The 20,741-nt window shown below is 52.7% G+C and overlaps 1 protein-coding gene across 1 annotated transcript; it reads right to left on the bottom strand.

Moving 5' to 3' along the window:
* Nucleotides 1–1,651: 1,651 nt before the first annotated feature.
* Nucleotides 1,652–19,760, bottom strand: OTUD7B (OTU deubiquitinase 7B; the record flags this gene model as incomplete). The annotated part of the gene is made up of 11 exons (XM_079547621.1): nucleotides 19,685–19,760; nucleotides 16,311–16,481; nucleotides 15,367–15,582; nucleotides 9,545–9,646; nucleotides 8,516–8,643; nucleotides 6,489–6,601; nucleotides 5,975–6,102; nucleotides 5,222–5,371; nucleotides 4,794–4,908; nucleotides 3,741–3,825; nucleotides 1,652–2,941 (listed from the first exon to the last, which is right to left on the bottom strand). Exons 1-11 carry the CDS (start codon nucleotides 19,755–19,757, stop codon nucleotides 1,652–1,654), a joined length of 2,571 nt encoding a protein of 856 aa, XP_079403747.1. The 5' UTR covers nucleotides 19,758–19,760.
* Between the last annotated feature and the right edge of the window lie 981 nt (nucleotides 19,761–20,741).

A 20,741-nucleotide genomic window follows, 5' to 3' on the forward strand; every position in this document is an offset into this window, starting at 1 on the left:
CAGCAGCCCCCTGCACTGACCTGTGCCGTTCCCATGGGCCGGGAGCTGAGCCCCCTGCATGAGACCCCACTGGCCCCGCCGTTACCTCCCACGGCTCACGGCCGCCCTGCACTCAGATCAGCAGCGGTAGGAAAACCAAAACCAACTTCAGTGAGTGAAACCGGCGAAAGAACTCTGCTATTTACAGCCAGCTGAGCCCAGGGCGCCCTGCAGCACAGCAGCACGGTGCAGCCGGCCGCCTCCGGGGGGAAAGGCCCTAAATTCTGTGGGGTTTCAGACATGAAACGGGCAGAATCTGCTGTCAGAACCGCGAGCTGTAAGGCTGTGGGCGATGCTCCAGGTAAGCACACTTGCCCGGTTCTCCCCGCAGCAGCACGGGGAGGGATTGCATAGTTGGGTGCCTTCTGAGAAACAACAACAAGGGAATGTTGTAAAGCTTTTGAGTTATCGGCAGAACTCATCTTTTATTTCCACGTGGTAAAATGCTGAACCTCGCTCTATACAGGACTGGGCCGAGGATCGAGCCCGGTTTGGGATCCCTAATTACAAAAACAAAAAAAAAATATATCTGTGCAAACATCGCAGTGCTGAATCACAGCCCCCCCCTGCGAGACGTGAACGCCGGCGACCGCAGGGCCGAGCGGGGAGCGCCGCGGCCGCGTGGCTGTGAGTGACGCAGTTACGGGTTCGCCTTCCTTACGCCTCGCTCTTTAGCCCTGTTATCAAAAATATCTCTCGTATTACTCAGCCTAAAGGTCAGTTACGTGGCTCAGCAAAATGGAGCCGAGTTAATTCTATTCAGCAGAACAGAGGTAGTATGGAAGTAGCTTGCTCAAGTAGAAAGTTATCGCGCGTATCCACGTGGGGCTGGAAGCTAAGGGCGGCGCGGCGTTACCTCCCGTGCTGCAGGGCTCTGTCCTCTCTCCTGCTCCACGCCGGAGGTTTTGCTGGTGGGGGCACCGACCTGCCTTCTGTCATCTCTGTACCGCCAACAGAACGGCTCTGCTGCAGGAAAACTCAACACCGCTCAGCGCTGAGACCACCCTGGGTCCCCCTCCCGCCCTCCTGAAGAGCTTAAAAAACAGTATTTAAAAACCAGAGCCGAGCCCGCGGGGGGGAGGGCAGAGCCCCCATGGTGCTGAAGGCGCTGAGACATCTGACGGGCTCGGTCCCACCGAAACAAAACGACAACGTCCCGTTCCAACTACGTTTCTCTCGGTACCAGGAAAAAAAAAAATAATAAAGTGTTAAAAAAAAATAATAAAAATCTCTCCGTTGAAAGGTCTGCGACTTCCTTACTGGGATCGTGGGGCGTTCCGCTCCGTTCTGGGAAGCACTATTGGAGCGGGGCGGCGTCGGGGTCCAGCTGAAAGCTTTGGTCTGGGATACAGATCGCTGGACCCCCCTTCCGCCCCCAGCTCCCACCTGAGCTCGCCCCTGCGCCGACCCCATCCAGGCAGGATGAGCCCCTCTGCCCGAGTCTCTGCAGGGAGGCACCGCTCCTCCCAGCCCCTCGCCCTCATCTCCTCCGCAGCGCAGAGCTGAACGCCGCTGTCAGCTCACTCCCTCCTTCCAGCCAGCGAGAGGAGCGCGGGGACAAACCACACATTATTGCATTCCTCACGTGCTGCAGGTCCGGCCCTGGCAGCGCTCAGAACCTGTGCACCAGCGCCTCGCGCTCTTTACGTTTCAGCTCCTCTTTGTAACAGCAGGAGCAGAAATTCCCGGTTTCTGGGTGCCCGTAAAAGCTGCAGTTTGGCTGCTTGCATTTGGTCTGCTGAACGCCATAAAGAACCCTGCCTCTCGTCTTGTCCACGGGTGCTCCCTTCTGCGGGCCGTCCTGCTCCACGTAGTCCCGGTAACCGTTGCTGTGCTGGGGGGGAACGCAGGCAGGGGCCTCGCACTCCGTGGGGAAGCTGGGCTGAACGTCCGTGTCCGTGGGGGAGAACCTCCCCACGTGGGAAGACTGCGGCCGCGCCTGAGCGCAGTGCCGGGGCAGGGTGGCGTAGGGGGGGAGGCCGCTGCAGGAGCCCCCCGCCACCTGCCGCCGACCCTCGTGGTAGCTGGGGGGGTGCGAGCCTTCTGCACCGCCGCCGACCACGGAGGGCCTGGGGAAGGTGAAGACGCCTGAGTAGCTGGAGGGAAACGCGGCCATTTTAGCGCCGATGGCCAAATCTGGGGTGTGGATGGTGTAGGCCGGGGGGGGCTGGGGGTACACGGGGCCGTGCAGGGCTTCCTCGCCCCTCACCTCCACCTCCAGCTTCTTGGCAGGGGCGGCGCTCCCCAGCGCCTTCTTCTCCGCCTCCTTTTGCTTCTGCTCGGCCAGGAAGCGCTCCTCAGCATCCAGGAGGTACTGCTGGATCATCTCCTCCTGGTACTGGTGCCGGTGGCCGGTCTTCAGGTGGCCGGCGAAGATGAACTTGCGCTCGCCCTGCATGGCAGCGCGCAGGATGCTGAGGCTCAGCCGCACGTCGTTGCTGTACTTGTAGGGGTCCGAGGGCTTCTCGGAGGCTGCTTTACCCACGCAGCTTTTCTCCCCAGGAACCGAAAGGTCTCCCTGGGAGGATTCCTCTTTGCTGCCTTTCCTCGTCTTCAAGGATCCCTTTTTCTTCTTCTCCAGGGTGTCCCCCTGCCCGTTGCTCACACCTCCCTTGATAGTTTTGCTGTGCATCAACCCACCCATGTTCTTTTTTAGCTTACTTCCCAAAGTCTTGCCAAAGCTGCCCAGCTTATTGGCAACCGAGTCGGCCCGTTTCTTATCCTTTTCCTTGTCCTTTTCTCGGTCTTTCTTTGGTTTCTCTTTGTCCTTGCAGCCCCTGCTGCCCCCGTTGCTTGCTGAGCTGCTGCAGACCGACTCCTTGTCTGACTCTCCCGACTCTGCAGCTGAACGGGCATCGTCCCCTGCTGAGGCTGTGGGGGATTCCGGCTGGGCCAAAGGCGCCTGGGAGAAAGAAAACACATAGCAAGTCACTGAGCTGCTCAGACAAGATTGTTCAGGCTGAAGCAGAGACGCAGGCATGTGCTAGGAGAACGGAGGGGACGAGTGGCGGCTCTCAGCTCCGGAGCTACTGCATATCAGAGATGCTGCAGCAAAGAGCGACCAAACGTCTCCACTCGAGCTGTGCTGCAGTGACGCCTTAACAGCTTCAGGCAGATCAGAACGGCTGTGATCAGAACAGCTCACGAGGAAGTCCAGGGAATTTTTGCCAAAAGAGGAGACAGGAGGAAAAGGAAGAAAACAAGAAACCTCCTCCACGCTCGGCAGCCTGGGGACGTCCCCACCGCTGGGGCAGCTGCCGCGGTCCGGCACCGCATCACCACCGAGATATTGGAAACAGATGGAAGTTTTCAGAACTCTATGAGCCAACGTAAGGTCCCAGGAAAGCTCCAGTCACACCGTGACCCTCAGGGCAGCTTCTGGCGGCTGTAAACCAACGCTCAGTGTTTGTCTTGGAACAAGCAGCAGCTGCCGGCGCTGCCAAACGCACACAGCAGGATGCGTGCGCAGCACGGCGCAGCAGGGCGGCCTCACGTTGGCGTGAAGGGTAAAAACAGGCTCGAAAAGCTCTGCAAAAAAAGCGTGCACCAAAACACGGGTGGCTCATCCGCCCAGAGCAACGCAGCCGCAGCGCGGAACGGAGCGCAGAGCCTCATGTGAAGCCGGGGACGATTTCACCTCTGCGGCCCTGCAGAAGGGAGGCGTAAATAATTCAGCAAAGGAAACGCTCCTCATCTCTTACCTGCATGTCACAAGGCAACGTGATCCATTTAACATTCATGTAGCTGTGCAGCAAGTGCAGCTTTGCTTCCAACGAGAGCGTCACGCTGAAATGTAAAGCAGAAGAGTCACAGCCCGTTTCACTCTACGACAAAGGTTCTTTTTTCCACGTTCAGTTGTCTGTTTTAATGCATTTTCATAGATCAGTCAGAAACAACCAAGACAACAGCAACACAAAAGCCAACGTTTTTAGAAGTCTCCCAAACCTTTCAATTAAAGCCAAAACAAGTATGCGAGGAGACTTCTGAATGTCAGAATTGAGTTTTCTACGAGTTACAACCAACTTGGCCAGCAATCCTTGCTTGCATGTGAGACAAGTAACAAGACAGCAGACGTCACAGATCTAATTAGAGCTCCTTTCAAAATGATTTTCCTCTTAAAAAAAAAATTTAAAAAGTAAAGATGTTTTCTCAACAATTTCCACTTGCAGATTTTTTCCCCACTAAAAACACAGGTATTTCCTATTGGCTCAGAATCCCTCCCAGGAGACATCTGTATCTCTTAAGCCTTCCCTGAGCCTGAATACTCTGACCTTGGAGGTTTCTACATTTCCTAACCCAAAGTCATATGACGGGCAAGTCATGCCCCAGCTCTCCCACCACGATGCCACTGCTGGTGATTTCTGGCTCACCAACAGGAAATTTGCTCCTCCCGAATGATGACAGGGCTTGCCCACAGCCTGAGCCCAAAATAGGCTGGGGCTGCCTGCAGGCCGTCCTCCGACTCCAGTGGAAGGTATTTGCCTTCTCAAACGGGGGGGCACAGGAATGGAAAAATACACCTTTCTCATGTCTGCAATACAGGCTACAGCAGCTGCTCCTCTTTTGCTTCTCAGGTATGATCTAAGCTTGATCTGCACCTCCACACAGCATTCGGAGCAATCACCGCTTACCCTAGAGAGGGAAGCTGGCGAGATGTCATCGTCCCACCCAGAATATTCTACCAGAACCCCCCGTGTTTGTGAGCATAACCGAGGAAGGGCCGCACTGCAGCCACTCCGTGCCCCATCGCCAACCTGGCCAGCTTGACGTTGTCACCGTCATCCTTTCCCCACTGCCAGTCCTTCCCAGGATCCACTGCAAAGTGCACGGGGAGCAGCTTATGCTCAGAGTCTGTCAGGGGGATCACAGCTGCGCAAGAAAGAGAACAGAAAGGCCCTCAGCACCCGAGAGGACGGGATTTGGCACGGACACAGAGCTTGCTGCCTCCGCGCTGCCCCTCCTCGGTCCCCAGAACTGCAGCTGACACGGAGCTGCATCCACCTCCAGCACACAGCCCAGGTGAATCCAGCTCCCCTGCAGCCTCCCCGAGCCCCGCACCATGTTGCTGGCAGCCAGGCTGCGAGGGCTCACCAACAACAGCGTCAGCTCTGATGGCCTCTGCTGTCACCCAAAGCACACGCAGCTCTGCGACCGCAACTCACGGCGCTCGTTTATCACATACCTTGATCTTTCGTGGACTCCTTCTGCTCCATGGATACCAGGGCAGAGAAATGGGCTTGGTCGTATGCCAGTACCAACGGAGAGCGGTGGCATTTGTTGGCTGGAACTTCCAGGGGAAGGTAGATACCTCCAAAGGGAATAGGGGCAAAGGCTGGAAAGAAATCGGGCTGATCAGTTTTCAAGACAGGTTAAAGAGGGAAGAGTTGTTTATACTGAAAGTGCTCCAGAACACTGTTTGTTTCACTTCGAGGTTTTACCTGCGATTTTCTGTCAACTTGAGGGACAAAAAACCCCCAAGGCAGACATTCATTTCACACCAGGAGAAAAACAGGTACCAAATGCATCTGTGTTTCCTATGAAAGCCCTTCTTCGCTCCTCCACAAAAGAAACAATTAAGTTTGCACCCAGAACGATGGTAATTGATTAATCTTCTCTGACAGGAAATTAACTCTGCCAGTGGAAAATACTACATGCAGGGAACGGAATTTCCCTTCTGTACGCCCACATGTGCAGGGGCAGAAGAGGTAGAAAAACATAATGTAAAGGCAACAGGACAGGCTGTGATGTCTGCACGCCTCGCACCCTCCCCTGGAATCACCCACAGCAGCTACAGAAGCTCAGCCTCCCCTGTGCTCCGCTGTCGGATTGGAAATGCAGCTTCATCGGGCACAAAGTGCCCAGGAACCACATGGAGCCAAGGGAAAACGCACGGAACGAGCGCGCGCAGAAGAAGAACCAAGAGTGCCATTCCTACCTTCTCCCCCTGAGTCTCGCAGCATCGTGTCTGCCACCACCACGATGGGCCTTTTCAACACATGGGCAAGCACAAAAACGTGGAACTCCTCCAGGCTCTCATACACGGGTTCCTCGGAGCTTTCGACACTTTCAGAAACAAGAAATCAATCATTTTTCATCCCCCACGCCTCCGCTCATTGCTTTTAATGACAGCAAGAGATTCTGACACTGTTTCGCTGCAGTTGCCTGTCAAGTTTCATTTTCTGATCTCAGATTTTAGACATAGATCAAAACCAATTCCTTTTCTAAGACAAGGGTTTGTTTCCAGGAAACACCATCGCGTTACTTGGCGCTTCTTGGAGCCTCAGAGCGGCGTTAGTTTGGGATGCCTGCAGCAATCAAGTGCCCTTGCAACACGGAGGGGCACAGAACGCTGATGAAATCCTCGTTTTTTGTTTCTCACTCTCATTTTGGGGCCACGGAGATGATAAAAGATGGGAGATCAGCGTTCAGCTCTGTCCTGCTCCACCTACCCTCCGCAGCCGCCTCCGTTGGTGCCGTAGTGCACGCGAGGTTCGCTGGAGGCCAACTTGATCAGCTCATTCCACTCCTTCTGCCACTCCTCCTCGGTGTAAACCAGACCGGACTGAAAAAGGCAAAGAGGACAAAACCCTCAGACTAACTTTTTTTTCCAGTTTCTGCAGTTTTGTAGGAGCGGCCGCAGCGCCTCTCTTTGGGTTGATGTAAAAATCATCAATTCGTCACGCAAAAATGCACGCGTTTCCCAAATCAATATTCTCACAGGGAGACAATCGGCCTCCAATGAAGACCTGGAGTGTTTGTGGGATGGAAATCAACATTTTGATCCACAGAACGAGAGGAAAGCTTTACTCTTACTCTGATCCAGCATTTAAGGCAGTGGCACTGCAAGGAAAGCCCACGTATGGCACAGCCTCACAGACCTGCAGTGCTCTGAAGACACGGTCCATCCACAGCAGCACACGTACAGAACACGCTGCCCCTCCTACAGCCATCCTAATCCTAAAAGCCTGCAGTAAGAATTCGGTTTGGGGACCACAGCTCTTCTAACACAGCAGCTTTTCACAGAGCTTCCAACACAACCAGGAGTTGAAAGGTATCAGACACCACATGAACCCTGAGCAAAATGGGAAACGATCTAAAATGGACCAAGCAAAAAGCTACGCTGGAGCCTGCTGTGTTCAAGGTCCTAAGGAAAAGCACCAAGAAATGCCCCAGCAAGTGCAGCAGCCCTCCTCTCCTCCTGCTTTCCTGGGCTCCAAAAATCAGAGTTCCAGCCTCCAAACACAACATCCTAAACCTTCTGAGCTGCCAAGGAAACCTTCACACCACGAACCAGAAGTAACTGACAGTTCAGCCAGCTCCGTTTGCTCAGTGAAGTATTAATTAAGTTTCTCTGCTCCTGGTTAAGCTTTTGCTATGAATTCTTCCACCACCCATCTAAAGCAAAACAAAGGAGAATGTTCCACCCAGAGTGAGCTGCGTAAGTCAGAGCGCTTTCCATCGCTGGGCTGCATCTTCTGGAGCTGCTCTGGAAGGGACGAGCCCAGCAGTGCCTGCAGCACTGATCATAGAATCACAAGGTTGGAAACGACCTACAAGATCATCTAGTCCAACCGTCTCCTCATCACCACTGATGGAACCAGGGCTGCTCCACCCGGCTGCATGCATCTCCTCTGCCCACTGCTGTCCCCAGATGCTTCTGCTGGGGATGTTACAAGGGAATGGCACCACCAAGGTCCTGCAGCATCAACATTCTCAAGTAAGATCTACAAGTGACAGGACTCTGTTGTTAGCTAGCTCTGGAGACAGCCTTGCGCATGCAGATTAAAGAGATGCCCAGAAGCATGCTTTCAATAACAGTAAAACCTCCACTATTTATTACCACTCTGTTTCAAACAGTGAAATACATTTTTTTTTTTTTAATCAAACCGTCAAGATATTAATCTTTGTGCCCTTCCAAAAACAAAAAGGAAGCTGGAAAGTAAACAACATCCTTCAGTGTCAGGTGGAAACCAAAGTTTACCCTGCTCACAAAAGAAACAAGAGCGCCATTTGAGGACGTGGTAACTTTCCACCTTGACAAAGGCTGGTCCCTGCTTTTGGGGTGGGGGCTGAGCACATCACAGCTTTGAAGTCTTTAGTGTGGCAAGTTCATGATTTCCTTTTTGGCTTCAGCTGCAGTGCATCTTTCTGACCCCGTCCCACAGGAGCACTTCTTACACATCGCATCCTGCTGCCGGGCAGCCCAGCAAGGCTGCATCTTCAGCCTGTGGCAACGTTTGTTTTCCATCCGTGCCGGACACAACACGGCTCTAATAAAGGAATTTTCCTACTCTGTAACACAGAGAATTTCACCCAAGTTTCACAGCCAGAGTTTCTGTTGAAGGATATTTCTCATCTTGGCACTAGCTGCGGACTTGCCTAAAACTGAAGACATTTGTTTTTCCTCCCAAACCTATGGGACGTCTGATCAGGATTTTGCACTCTGCTCCCAGGCTACATTCAGTCTGGTTCCTACCTCCTTGTTCTGCTGCGTCTGCTGCCAACGCCAGCGCCGCTTCAGGGCTTCCCTTTCCACACCTTTATCCATTAAGGCATAAAGGGATTTGCGAAGCACGAGATCTCTATCGTGGAAACCCCACATACCTGCATGGAGGGAAGGAAAAACACTGGGGGATTAGCAAGAACTGGCACTTCTCCACCCTCTGCTACATAATCAGTGTAAGCTTAAGTCCTACAGCGTGCCACAAAGCAGGGCAAGTGGTACAACGGGAAACGAAGGCAGAGCGATGCAAGTTGAGCAGGGCCAACCCAAACAACTGATTCCACAAACTCCCTGCTCAAACCCACATCCCATCCACGGCCTGCTTTCAGACAGCCACGACCAGAACTGTAAGGACTCCAGCTACAAGGACTCTCCCCCAAACCCGTGAGCACATGGTGCCTTCCACCAACGCTAGGCTGCTCCGTTGAGGGAAAATGCAGACCAGGTGAAATGAGACTGTGGCTTCGCTGCGTCTGAACAGAGCCAGCCGCACAAAGGAAATACACAAGGCCGCTCATTTCGAAGTCTGGAAACCTCAAAAATTTGTCACGAGGTGAACTCACAGGAGCAAAACTGGGCTCTTGGAACTGCTCTGCTCAGCCACCTCCGGAGAACTGGGCGGCTCTGTTATTTCACATTTCCTTCAGAAACACGGGGAAACTTGCCAAAGGGAAGAGGCGAGGCCCAGCCCAGCGAGAACAGATTTAGAAGTACACAAGCACTTGGCAGCTCGCTTCCCTCGGCTCCAGCTCTCCTCAACAGCCCTGCACATCCACTGCTGCCTGCCTGGGGCGAGCAGCCAGACCGCAGCATCCCACAGGGACAGATGGGCACGCGGTGCTGCTCGTCCCGGAGGCAGACAGGGTGCCTGGGCTCTCCTTCCACCTCCAGCAGCAGCAGCTGTCTGAGCTGACAGCAGAAAGCGGCTGGGGTAAAGAGGGGAGGCTGCTGGAGGGATTCACTGAGCTGCTTGCCCGGCCATGCGCTCGGTGAAGCTCTTACCCAGGGACGCAGCATGGAGCAGGCAGTTCCCATCACCCGTGGTGGCCAGCGGAAGCAGCCTCTGGCAGCTGGGATCCACGTTCGCCCACCAGTTCAGACGACCTGGGGGAATATTTGAGAGCATGAAAACCAGGCACATAGCTGGACACGGAACCAAAAAAATAAGGGAGATGAGGGCTGCAGCCGGCTTAATCTGCAATGGGAGCACCAACAGAGATGAGCTGCACATCCATCCTGCAGCTGGAAGAGGAAAGGAGCGAAGAAGATGCAATAAAAGGACAGGCTGGAATTACAACATCATCACGGTGACCTGGGGAGAAGGCCAGGCTGCAAGAACAGGCAGGACATGGGAAATAATGACTTCAGGTCAAATAAATCAGAGCTAAAGCTGGAAGCAGGAGCCAGCCCAGCTAGGATTTAACCCGGACCAGCGTTCTCCTCCTGCCCATTTTTCTCTCTGCTTGTTTCACAACTCCAGCCAACCATCAGGCCAAAAGCACGTCCAAAGCACCAGCCACAAAAGGTGCCAACAGCTCTTCTGGTTTCCCCAGTTAATAACCAGAGTGCTCTCAGTTGGTTCTAGGAAGCAGAGCTCAACGCATCTCATGTGGGTAGCTCTCAGAACTTCTGCTGCTGAGCCAAGCAGCTTTACCAATGAAAATGTAAACTGACAGTGCTTAAAAATAGCAGCTTTTGGGTAATATAAGGCACGTGAATGACTACAAGTTAAGAGAGAGAGTTTTCAGCTCATCTAAAAATAGAAGCTAGGAAAAATTAACACACCGCAGTTCAGCTGAAGGCTGGAAGTTAAACATCGATCAGGGGAAGGAAGCTGTGTTACGACTCCAGCTCACAACTGCTCACCACTGCACCGCGGCCCCTGGAGGAGGCTGGGACTTCTGGCAGCAGATCCTGCACCTGCAACAAGCACTTGGGAGGGGACGTTCTGTTCAGGGGGCAAAAGCATTGCACGCACTTGAACTGCTCTTCCAGCACAGCTTCCTTTTCCCTGCACTTCCAGCAAACATCCCTGCTCCTGAGCACGGCCCCTGGCTCCACAAGGAGCACGTGATTGCTTGAAACTGTTTGCACGACCTCAGTGAGAGCAGACGCAGGAGAGCTAAGTTCAGAAAAGCACTTTTAAACACCGCTGGGAGATAAAGACAGGAAAAGCATAACAGGCAGAGCTCGCTGGGATGCGATGCTGCCGATTGCTTTTCTCAGCATCGGGAAAGGAACCTGCTGGAGCTGCGGAGACAATAGCTCTGCTTGGAACAGGGGCTGATCTGCACTCAATATTGCTTCTGGCACGGCGACGTCGCAAACCTTCGCCAAATGGAGCGGAGCCAGAAGAGCAGAGCGAGAAGCAAAACGGCATCTAACAAAAGCTGAACAAAATCAGAAGGCTACCGCAGTCAGTACTGAGATCTTTATTGCTTTCGTGTGTTTCCCTGGGAACGTTGCTGCTCCGTGCCTGGAAGCAGCCACTGGGTTTGTGAGATTTGTCTTCCCAGCGTGTTTGCTGCACCTCTGCTCAGCACTCCGGAGTTGTGCAGACTCCCAGAGAGCGCAGCCAGGCCCAGACACACACACACACCTTCAGCAGGCTTTTCTCTTTGTGGCACGCAGTCACGACGTGCTGCACATCCACGGCGAGGCACGCAGAGTAATTTGTCCAGACTTCCACATGCTCTGAGTTATGCAAGAGGTCATCGCCGCTTCACTCCCTCCGAAGGAGCCGCATTCCCCAAACTTTCTCAATATTTTGCTTGTGGCAAGGCAGTAAAGGGCCAAGAGGCCCCCTAGAAGCATTTAAAACAACATCTTTCTCCACGCACAGTTATTAGCAGCAACTCCTGGAAGCTCTGCATGCCAGCAGAAGGGAAAAGTAATTGGATTCAGGAGCACAATGGATCTTCCTGCCATCAGCACTTCAGCAGCAGTGAGAGAAACGTGCGTGTGACTGGCAGGACAAACTGACACGCGCACCAAAAGCTTCGCTGTTGCTGGCTCACTGCTGGCTCATCGCAGCATTTCGGGCTCCTGGCTACCTCTCACTTCTTCTTGTGCTTTTCAGCTTGTTTCTCTCCCTGCTGGCTGGCAGAAAAAGCTCCATTATGAGCTGATGCTGCTCCAAAACCTAAGAGGTCAGCAACAGCTTTTTTGCACAGCTGAAGCAGTCCACAGCGTCAGGGGCTCCCCTTTGCAGCAGCCACCAGCAGCACCGCTCTTATGGACCCAGTTCCACCACGCAGCTGCTTTCAGGATGTTTTTCTGCACGGCAAAAGCATTTGTTTGTTCCAAAAGAGCTCAGGAACCTGCGTCCAAACTCACACATTTTGTGAAACGCAGCTTTCCTCTAACAGGAACCTCTAAATAGGTCACACAAATAGGAAGGAATGAAGACAGCGCTGCTCCTCGCCCAAAGCCCAGCACTGACTCACTGAAATCAAATGGCTTCCCTGAGGCTACCAGGGACTCCGTGCGGAATGAGGGCCGCCCTCCCAGCGTTCCTGGGATGATTTGTTCTCTGGCTCCTCAGGCTGACGCGATCCAGCGCTAACACCCACCTCTGTGCTTGAGCAGTTGCTGCAGAACACATTTTTCTCCCCTTGCTGAATCATCGGGTGGAGAAGGAGTGGGATCACGTCCTGGAACTGGGTTATCAGAGACCAAAAAAGGAGAAAGCAGCAAGAAAATGTGGCAAGCTCACTTATCCTATCTAAAACTAGATAATTTGTCTGCAGGCACCCTCGTCCAGTTCGGAGCCCATCTCCTTGACAAAAGCTTGCAGAAAACTCTCCCATTTCAGGATCTGGCAACAAGAGCTCATCGAGATGCACTCACACACCTGTAGCTTTCTCCCTGACCAGAACGTATCTTCCACCATCATGAAGGCCAAGAACCAGAGGCTTACCACACGTCACAGCTAACCCTGCTGCCGTTTCCACCTGCAGGAATGCTGCAGAGCATGGCAGCACCAGCTCCAAGGTTGGCTGTTGGGCAACGCTTCCCCCAGAGTCGAGGCTCAGATTCCCACTCTCAGTGCTGAGGGTGACAGCAGAGGGGCCAAAGGAATCCCAGCCACGAGGTTCTGCACGAGCACTGGTCCAGCAGGAGCCTCACATGTTGGGTATCACCTGTTGGTGATGCAGCAAGGTGGGCCCAGCCGTGAGCTCACCTCTCTCCTCTTGGTGAGGGGCCTGGAGCATCTCTGCTATAAGGAAAGGCTGAGTGAACTGGGTCTGTTCAGCCTTGAGAAAAGAAGACTGAGAGGGGAGCTGATCCAGGTCTATCAGTATCTGAGGTGTGGGGGGCAGAATGGCGAGGCCGGACTCTTTTCAGTGGGGAGTGGAGACAGGACAAGGGGAAATGGCTGGAAACTGCAGCATAGGAAGCTGTGCAGCAATGTGCGAAGGAACTTCTGTACAGTGAGGTGACGGAGCGCTGGAACAGGCTGCAGGGAGGGGGGGGAGTCTCCTGCTCTGGAGATGTTCAAGACCTGCCTGGATGCCGACCTGTGCAACCTGCTGTAGGGAACTGCTTTGGCAGGGGGTTGGACTCGATGATCTGTGGAGGTCCCTTCCAACCCCTACAATTCTGTGATGCTGTGATTCTCTTGAGAAAAATCAGTGCGGCCAATGACTGACAGGCTCAAATATCTGCAGAAGCTTTGCAGGTCAGATGCCAGTGCGTAAGAGCGGGGAGTACGTGCGCACACGTGCCTCTGGTCAGGCACGAGCTGAAGCCAGCTGAAAAGCTTCAGGAGCCGGGTGATGCATGGTTGAGGCAGGGACGGAAGGGTGCAGGTTTCTTTGATTGCCTGCTTTGAGACGCGGGATGCTTACGTTCCAGGAACAAGGAACTTGTTCACCAGCGTTGAGGGAAGAGAGGCTGAATCCTTAACTCAGCAGTTTTTAAACAGTCCACCTACAGACGCTTACTGCAGCGCCAGCCTGGAGAAAGAAGCAGAAGTTTCCTTGCCAACATGCTGGGGGGACTTTTGGAAAAGGGCTTGGCATCATTTCACTGACCTCAGAGCAAAGGCACAGCAATCAAGCCTAGGGTTTCTTTCCACTCTTCCTGACTTTACAGATGGCCTCAGGCAAGGCGCTGCCCGCTGCTGCTCTGTGCAGAACAAGAAATGCACCCTGCATCTGCAGAACACAGGACAAGGCCTAAGCCATTTAGGCCTGCAACAAAGAACACCAAGGTTGCGGCAAGGGCCAAATTCGCAGCTCCACCAAGGCCTTTCCAAAGCTCTGAGCATATTAAAAGCTTTCCAAGAGGATGTCATTACAATTTACAGCCACTTTAAGCACGCTTACTCTGCCACAGTGGTGTAAAGGGATCCCTGGATAGAATGAGAAGAGTATCTTAACGTTTATTGGTCTGTAAAATATTTGCTTAATTCTCTAAGGACAGCACACACTAAATTAAGAAGGGATATCAGCGTAGATCACAGCACCGTGCTCAACAACCTGCTTCAAATCACGCTTCGAGCATCCCATATGCGCAGTGCAGCCCTTTATTAAAGATAAACACCCATTTATGACAAACCCACACCTCTAATGCAGGTTCATTTTGCCCTCAAAGGGCGCTTTGTAAAAGTCAATTACTGAACATTACCTCTGGGAAGCACCCCAGCTCTCCCATGGAGGAGCACAGCCGAGGGGCTGACGCAGCTCCCCCTGAGGGTGGGCTGCCTGCTCTGCCAACAGCTCACTCCTCTTCCACCAAGGTCACAGAGGGACCTGCTGGATGCGTTATGTGTACACTGAAGGGATTCACAGCGATTACAGTTTTAGGGAACCGTGCTGAAAACCAGATCTAAACGTCCCATAGCTGTTGGGCAGAGTTTGTGCCAAAAATGCAGCAATCCAATACCCAGCCTGAACTCTGCTGAGATGCAGATAAGAGTGCTTCAATTTGCACCAGCTTCACCACGCACAAACAGCAATGCTGCCGTAACAAGATCGCTTGGATCAAGTGTTCATTTCCAAAACATGAGAATATTTATTACACCTGAGCAGGACAGGGCTAAAATTTGAGATTAAGAGTCTACGTTCTCTCTGAAGGAATAGGAGTTCTGTAGGTATGTGCACTGCAACAGAAGATGTAAAGGCTTCTGAGCTCCTGCCCGGTGCCCCCACCCTGCCCCAGCCATGCACCACCCTGTAACATGGACGAGGCTCCTCCCTGCCAGCACGGAGGTCCCATTCATTCACCAGCCCAATCTTATTTACAGATCACCTAGCAACTATTCAGGAGGAAAACAGCACGTTGGAAAACCAATCCGTCCGCGCTCATGAGGTGGTTCCTCTCCAGGCAAACACAAAGCCAGCAGACGAGTTTTCCTGCACTGAATTAGCAAGCACATAAAACGCATCATCCACCTAAAACATTTGTAATCACTTCTAATATCCGGCCAGATGATTCGCTGCTCTTTGCATTATGCAGTCATTTCTTTCCCCCCCCTTCTCGCAGTAGGGCTGATGGGACAGCATGGGGCACGGGGAGGCTTAGGTGGTGAGATAATGCAACTTGGTGTTTTTTTCAGTATTACCATTCATGAGCGATGACAACACACACAATTTGCATTCTGTGTCTGCAGGCAAAGTGAAGCAGAATCTTGCTCAACCCTTGCACCACGCTACAAAAAGGGACGAAATAAAATCTATCACAGATGCACATCCCTGCTCTCAGTTCTTTGCAGCCCGCAGCACATATGCCAGCATGTTCCAGTCGGCGCCGCTGCGAACTGCCACCACCGTGCAGCACTGGCATGGAAAAGAAATAATTTGGGAGCGTAAATTGCTTACCAGCCTGCTCCAGTGCCACCAGCATTGACTGCTCAATGAGGTCTCGCTCGATGAAGCTGCGGAACTCCTCTGTGTACACCGTGAGGTCGGGCAGCTGGAAGGTGGAGATGGGCATCTCCAGCAGGTGCTCACTGCTGCCGTTGCTGGAGACGTGGGAGCGGGCCAGGGAGACAATGGTGGAGCTGGCGTGGGAAATGCCTCGAGACAGGCGCTTTTCTGGGAGGGGAAGGAAAACGAAACACCACTCGAATGGTGCAGAAGCAGCAAACCCCACCAAAGCCATTACTAAAATCGCTGCCTTCAGTTTGCGCTTTTTGGAAAGCTGAATTGCTCCAACACACCTCCAACTCAGAAATAGGGAAGTCATCCTGCCCTGTACTCGGCGCTGCTGAGGCCTCACCTCCAGTTCTGTGTTCAGGTTTGGGCACCTCAGTACAGAAAGGTCCAGAGAAGGGCAGCAAGGCTTGGGGAAGAGCTTGGAGAATGTGCCCTATGAGGAGAGACCGAAGGAGCTGGGGCTGTTTGGGCAGGGGAAGAGGAGACTGAAGGGAGACCTTATTGTTCCCTGCCCATCCCTGACAGGTGACTGCAGCACAGCAGGGCTGGTCTCTTCTCACTGGTGACAGGATGAGGGGAAATGGCCTCAAGTTGCACCAGGGTAAGTTTAGATCGGATATCAGGAAAGACTTCTATACAGAAAAGGTCGTTAAGCACTTGACTAGGCTCCCCAGGGAGGTGGTTGAGTCACCATCCCTGGATGTGTCTAAAAGCCTTCGGACTTGCTGCTCAGGGACACGATTTAGCAGAGGGTTGTTAGGGTTAGGATAGTACGGTTAGGCTGCAGAGGGACTTGATGATCTTTAAGGTCTTTTTATGATCTTTTTCCAACCTGAGCAGTTCTACGATCCTCCAACTGCTCCACTGACGTGGCTGACAGCTCTTACCCTGCACAATGTCATCCTGCCGCTGCAGCGGTGGTCGCCCGGGCCGGGCTGCCTCCTTCTCTGGGGGTTTGTAGCTGCGGCCCTCGTTGAAGGAGTGTGGCAAATTCCCTGCGTGCACCTGCCGTAGCTGCTCGAAGTCACTCAGTGCTGCACTCAGATCCCAGTTTTTACCTGGATTAGAAGGCATCGAAACTGGTCACCATCATACGAGAGAAATGTCAAGTCAGCTCCCACGACACCCACCTGGAAAGTAACGCTAGGCTATCTGCCCACGACATTTGGAGCTACGTTCCTGCCTAGGATTTGGATTCGAAGAAACGTTCCCATGAAATGAAGCGCCCAGCACATCAGGCTTGCTGCCCGTGGTCACACACTCGCACACTCCTAAACATGCAGCAGACAGGCACAGGGCTGAGAGGGAGCTGCTGCTCCTGCTTGCTGCAGATGCACAACCTCCCCAAAGCTCCCAAAACCAGAACTGCATTTCTGGCTGTAAAACGAAGGGCAGGGTCACCATAACAGCACACACGCTGAACAGGGAGCGTGGGACTGAAGACAAACAAACAGCATTTTGCCCTTCGGAAAGGGAAATGGAAGGTCAGGCTGTGTTATGTCCACCAGCATGTAGGCAAGCCAAGCGCTTCAGGTCAGAGCCAGAGCTTTGTTTTCTAAGCCTCCCCGAGTGCTGTGAAGATAATCCATTGTGATGCACAAACCACTTCTTTGCTGACAAAGTTTAACAGCCTGCAGCTCTCATCCCTCACCTTACTGCACAACACTCCACTGAAAAACACAAAAACACCAACGGGACTTTTAAAGCTGGTGGTTTCTAACAACACTTTTTTCAGGCTCTGCGCGTGGTTTTTAAGAGGCTCGACTCTTTCTGAGCTGACACCCAAAATATAAAAGCAAAGAAAACGCCAGCCTGCCTGGGCAGCAGCTCCATCACTTTCCAGCAGGCTGCAGTCATTACCAGCCAGATCAATTATTCATCAAAACAGATTTAACTAAGAGTTGGGGGAATCCTCAACACAATTCCCCTTGCTGCTAACACGACCCAGCAGGCTGAAACAGTACATGTTAATACACTGAAGTCCTCCAGTATGCAATAAATTGACCTTTTAGAAGCCACTGTCTTCCACAGGCTTTAATATATAGCAAAAAAGGAGTCTACCATATGGCTTCCATTAGAGAAAATAGTGATTTTTATGAACACTGTGAGTCTAAGCTCCTAAATTAGCAAGTTAGCAGACACCGTGGAAAGAAAGCCAACTTTATATATAGCAACTCCACTACAGGAAAGATGTATAAACTGCCAATTGGTTTATATGATAGCTCGTGGATAATACAAGAGGCATTATGTCTAATTCCCAAACGGAAATATGCTTTTCAAGTATTCAAATTCTTCTGAGAGATGTAATTTGCAGTGTTTAACGACTGACTCCAAGCGGAAAGTTATTTTAAGGTTCACCTTTTGAGGTTTTTTTTTCCTGTTTCACTCCTTAAATGAGCCAAGAAGAATCCAAGAATGAGAATGATGCACCTGATTACCATTGGAGCTGCTGGCTCATCATCACCTGCTGCAAGGCAAAAGCAACAGGAGGATGCTCTAATACTGACCCAGCACAGCTGTATTTACCAGCAGCTGCTTCAGAAATGAAAACCCTTTGGAGGGTCTGCATGCAGACGATGGAAAAGCTCTGCCTTCCCCCGTTTCCACTTGTGGAGGTGTCAGCTCCACAGAGGCTGTGGGAAAAACCCAGCGACTTGGCAACGTGGTATGAAAACGAGGTAAAACTGCTGTTGTCAAAATAAATCAACTCATGTGCCGGGGCGAGAGACACAAAAATTGGAGGAATACCTGCATTCACCTTTTCTGTCACAACCAGAAATACGGGTTTTGAAAGACAGCGTTCGAATCCCGACGTGAAACCAAGGAACCTACAACCAGAGCATCGACGCACCGCAAAACCCACAGTCCTCCAGACTTCTGCTCTTCGCCACGAGTGGGCTGTGAGATGCCACGAGTGCTGCGAGCAAAAGGGCCGCAGGTTGTCACAGTGAAGGGCGCCATGGGCCGCCACGATGGAGGGGGCTGCAAGCCGCCACGATGGAGGGGGCCGCAGGCCGCCACGATGGAGGGGGCCGCAGGCCACGAGCCGCCCCCCACACGCCCTGCCCTCAGCGCCTCCCCCATCTCACAGCCGTGCCTCACTTGAGCCTCTGGAAGAAGGAGGAACCAAGGCTCCGTCTGAAGCAAAGCCAAACTCGCAGCATTACCTTTATTCCAAGGTTAAGAGGGTGATGATACAGCTCAAGTATCGCAGCAAGCATGGTCTTGAATCATATAATTGCATTTCGGTTAAGTATGGACCAACTGCCAAGTGCAGCTTCCTCTGCTTCACATGCAGCGTTTCTGTCCTCCAGCATTTAGCACAGGCCAACATTTAGTCACCGTCCTCGTGTCAACACAAACCCAAAGGCACTGCTTGCAAGAAAGCTTACAGCCCAAAAATTCAGACCTGGCGGCCTCTCCTTGCCTCTGCCCATAGCTACAAGTAGAAGGTGAAAAACCAATTATCTACAGCCTTGAAACTAAACACAGTCATTAAGGAGCAAGTCGCCCATCTTCAGCAGTTTTTGAGAAAAATGTCAATGTTGTGCTACGCTTTAGGGCAAACAAACACACTTTTGAGCAGGCAGAGCGCTGGAGAGCCGCCAGCACGGCGCGTCGAGGCTGCACGCAGATGATGCAGCATTTCGAGGCTTCCGTTCCTGAGCGCTCAGTGCCTCCTGGCACCCGACAGACTGGGCCTGCTGACAGCAAGCGCCCCATGATGAGCCCTGGGTGCACTTCTGTGCAAGCCAGCTGCAGGGGCTGCTGCCAGGAGAGGTCAGCGGCTCAGCAGCACGGATGGCCAGATACCAGCAAAACAGCAATTTATACTGGTATAATCACACCACCTTCACAAGCAGAACAAGATATACCAGTAAAAGCGCAGCTCTGCCTGTATAATTACCCCCTTTGAAAACACAGGCGGCCTTCAGAGCGCTCGCTAGCAGCGATAGCAATGCTGACAAGAAAAACCCCAAAGTTTTACTACACTGCTGGCAGCAAACAACACGTGGGAACAGAAGCTGAATGAAGCAGTGCTGCGCTCCTGTTCAATGCGTTCTCCTTCCAAACACTTGAAATTCATTACCTGATGGCCGTGTAACAAGAAACCAGGGCAGAATTTCACCAGCACCGCTGCTGATGACACCAGCTGGACACCAACTTCCATCCTCGCAGGTCCTCCCCACCCTTCTTGCAAGCCCTTTCCACGCTCAGACCACACCAGCCTCCTCCCAGTCCCGTCCCCGGCCGTACGTACCTTCCAGCAGGTCTCTGGCCAGTCCTGGCTCTGCCCCTGTCGAGCGAACAAAATCCGACAGGACGATGTCCATATCCAAGGTTGTCTGCTCATGGATTCCTCCTGGCAGCTGGGGTCGGCAGCGCCCGGATCAGCACCTCGGCCTCAATCTGGAAATGAGACCAACAGCACGCGTGGCTCGCATTACAGACGATAAAATAATTGGCCTGCAGAGGCAGCTCGGGGCTGGCTGGGAACTATCCGATGGCAGGCGCCCCTGAGGGGGGAAAGCCTTCGGCACACAGCTAATTGCGCTCCAGGCCTGCTGATTAATGGATCAATAACTGTGAGTAAAGCCAGGAGCTGCGCTGCCCCCACAGCCAGCCGGAGCGATGCTGCGGGTCCAGGTGTGCCAAAAGCTCAGCGGCTTCGGGGAGAAAATTCTCATCTCAAAGCGTCTCAGGGCAGCTCCTCGTTGCAAAATCACAGGCAAAGAGCTAGGAGAAGAAATGAGTTTGTCTGGGAGCAGAAAACAGAAAGCTCCTCTCTTGCCCACCTGCACAGAGCACTGCAGCCCTTCCCGGAGCAAAACGCTGTAATTAGGAGATGTTGCCCATGCAAAACGAAACAAAAAGCCTCGTCAGGCAAATAAAGTAAACTCCTTTCAAAGGAACAGAACGGCACCACTGCAGCTCTCCAGGAAGAGGAAGCTCTCTGCACTTGACTTTAACCAGCACCGATGCCCTTTGCTAAAGCCTTGTTCACTCTGTGCAGCCTGAAGAGCCCTTCAGCTCCACCTTGCAAAGGCAGCAATGGTGTGATTCAGTTTGAGGGAAATGCAAACCAGCTTGGCAGCCCTGCTGTGTTCCCTGAGAGATCGCCCTGCCCCTAAAAATCACCCAAGTCTTCATAAAAGTCTCCAAAGCCAACACACCAAACCCCTCCAACAGCCGGTCTTCCCAGAAGGGAACAAAACTGACCAGTGCAAAGATGCTTTATGCAAACCTTCCCTTTTAACAGGGCTGAAGATTCAGAAAGCCACACGTAGGTGTGTGCTCTTGCTGTGCATTCAAATCCT

Source organism: Tetrao urogallus (genome assembly GCF_951394365.1).
Source record: "Tetrao urogallus genome assembly, chromosome: 28".
NCBI lineage: Eukaryota > Metazoa > Chordata > Aves > Galliformes > Phasianidae > Tetrao > Tetrao urogallus.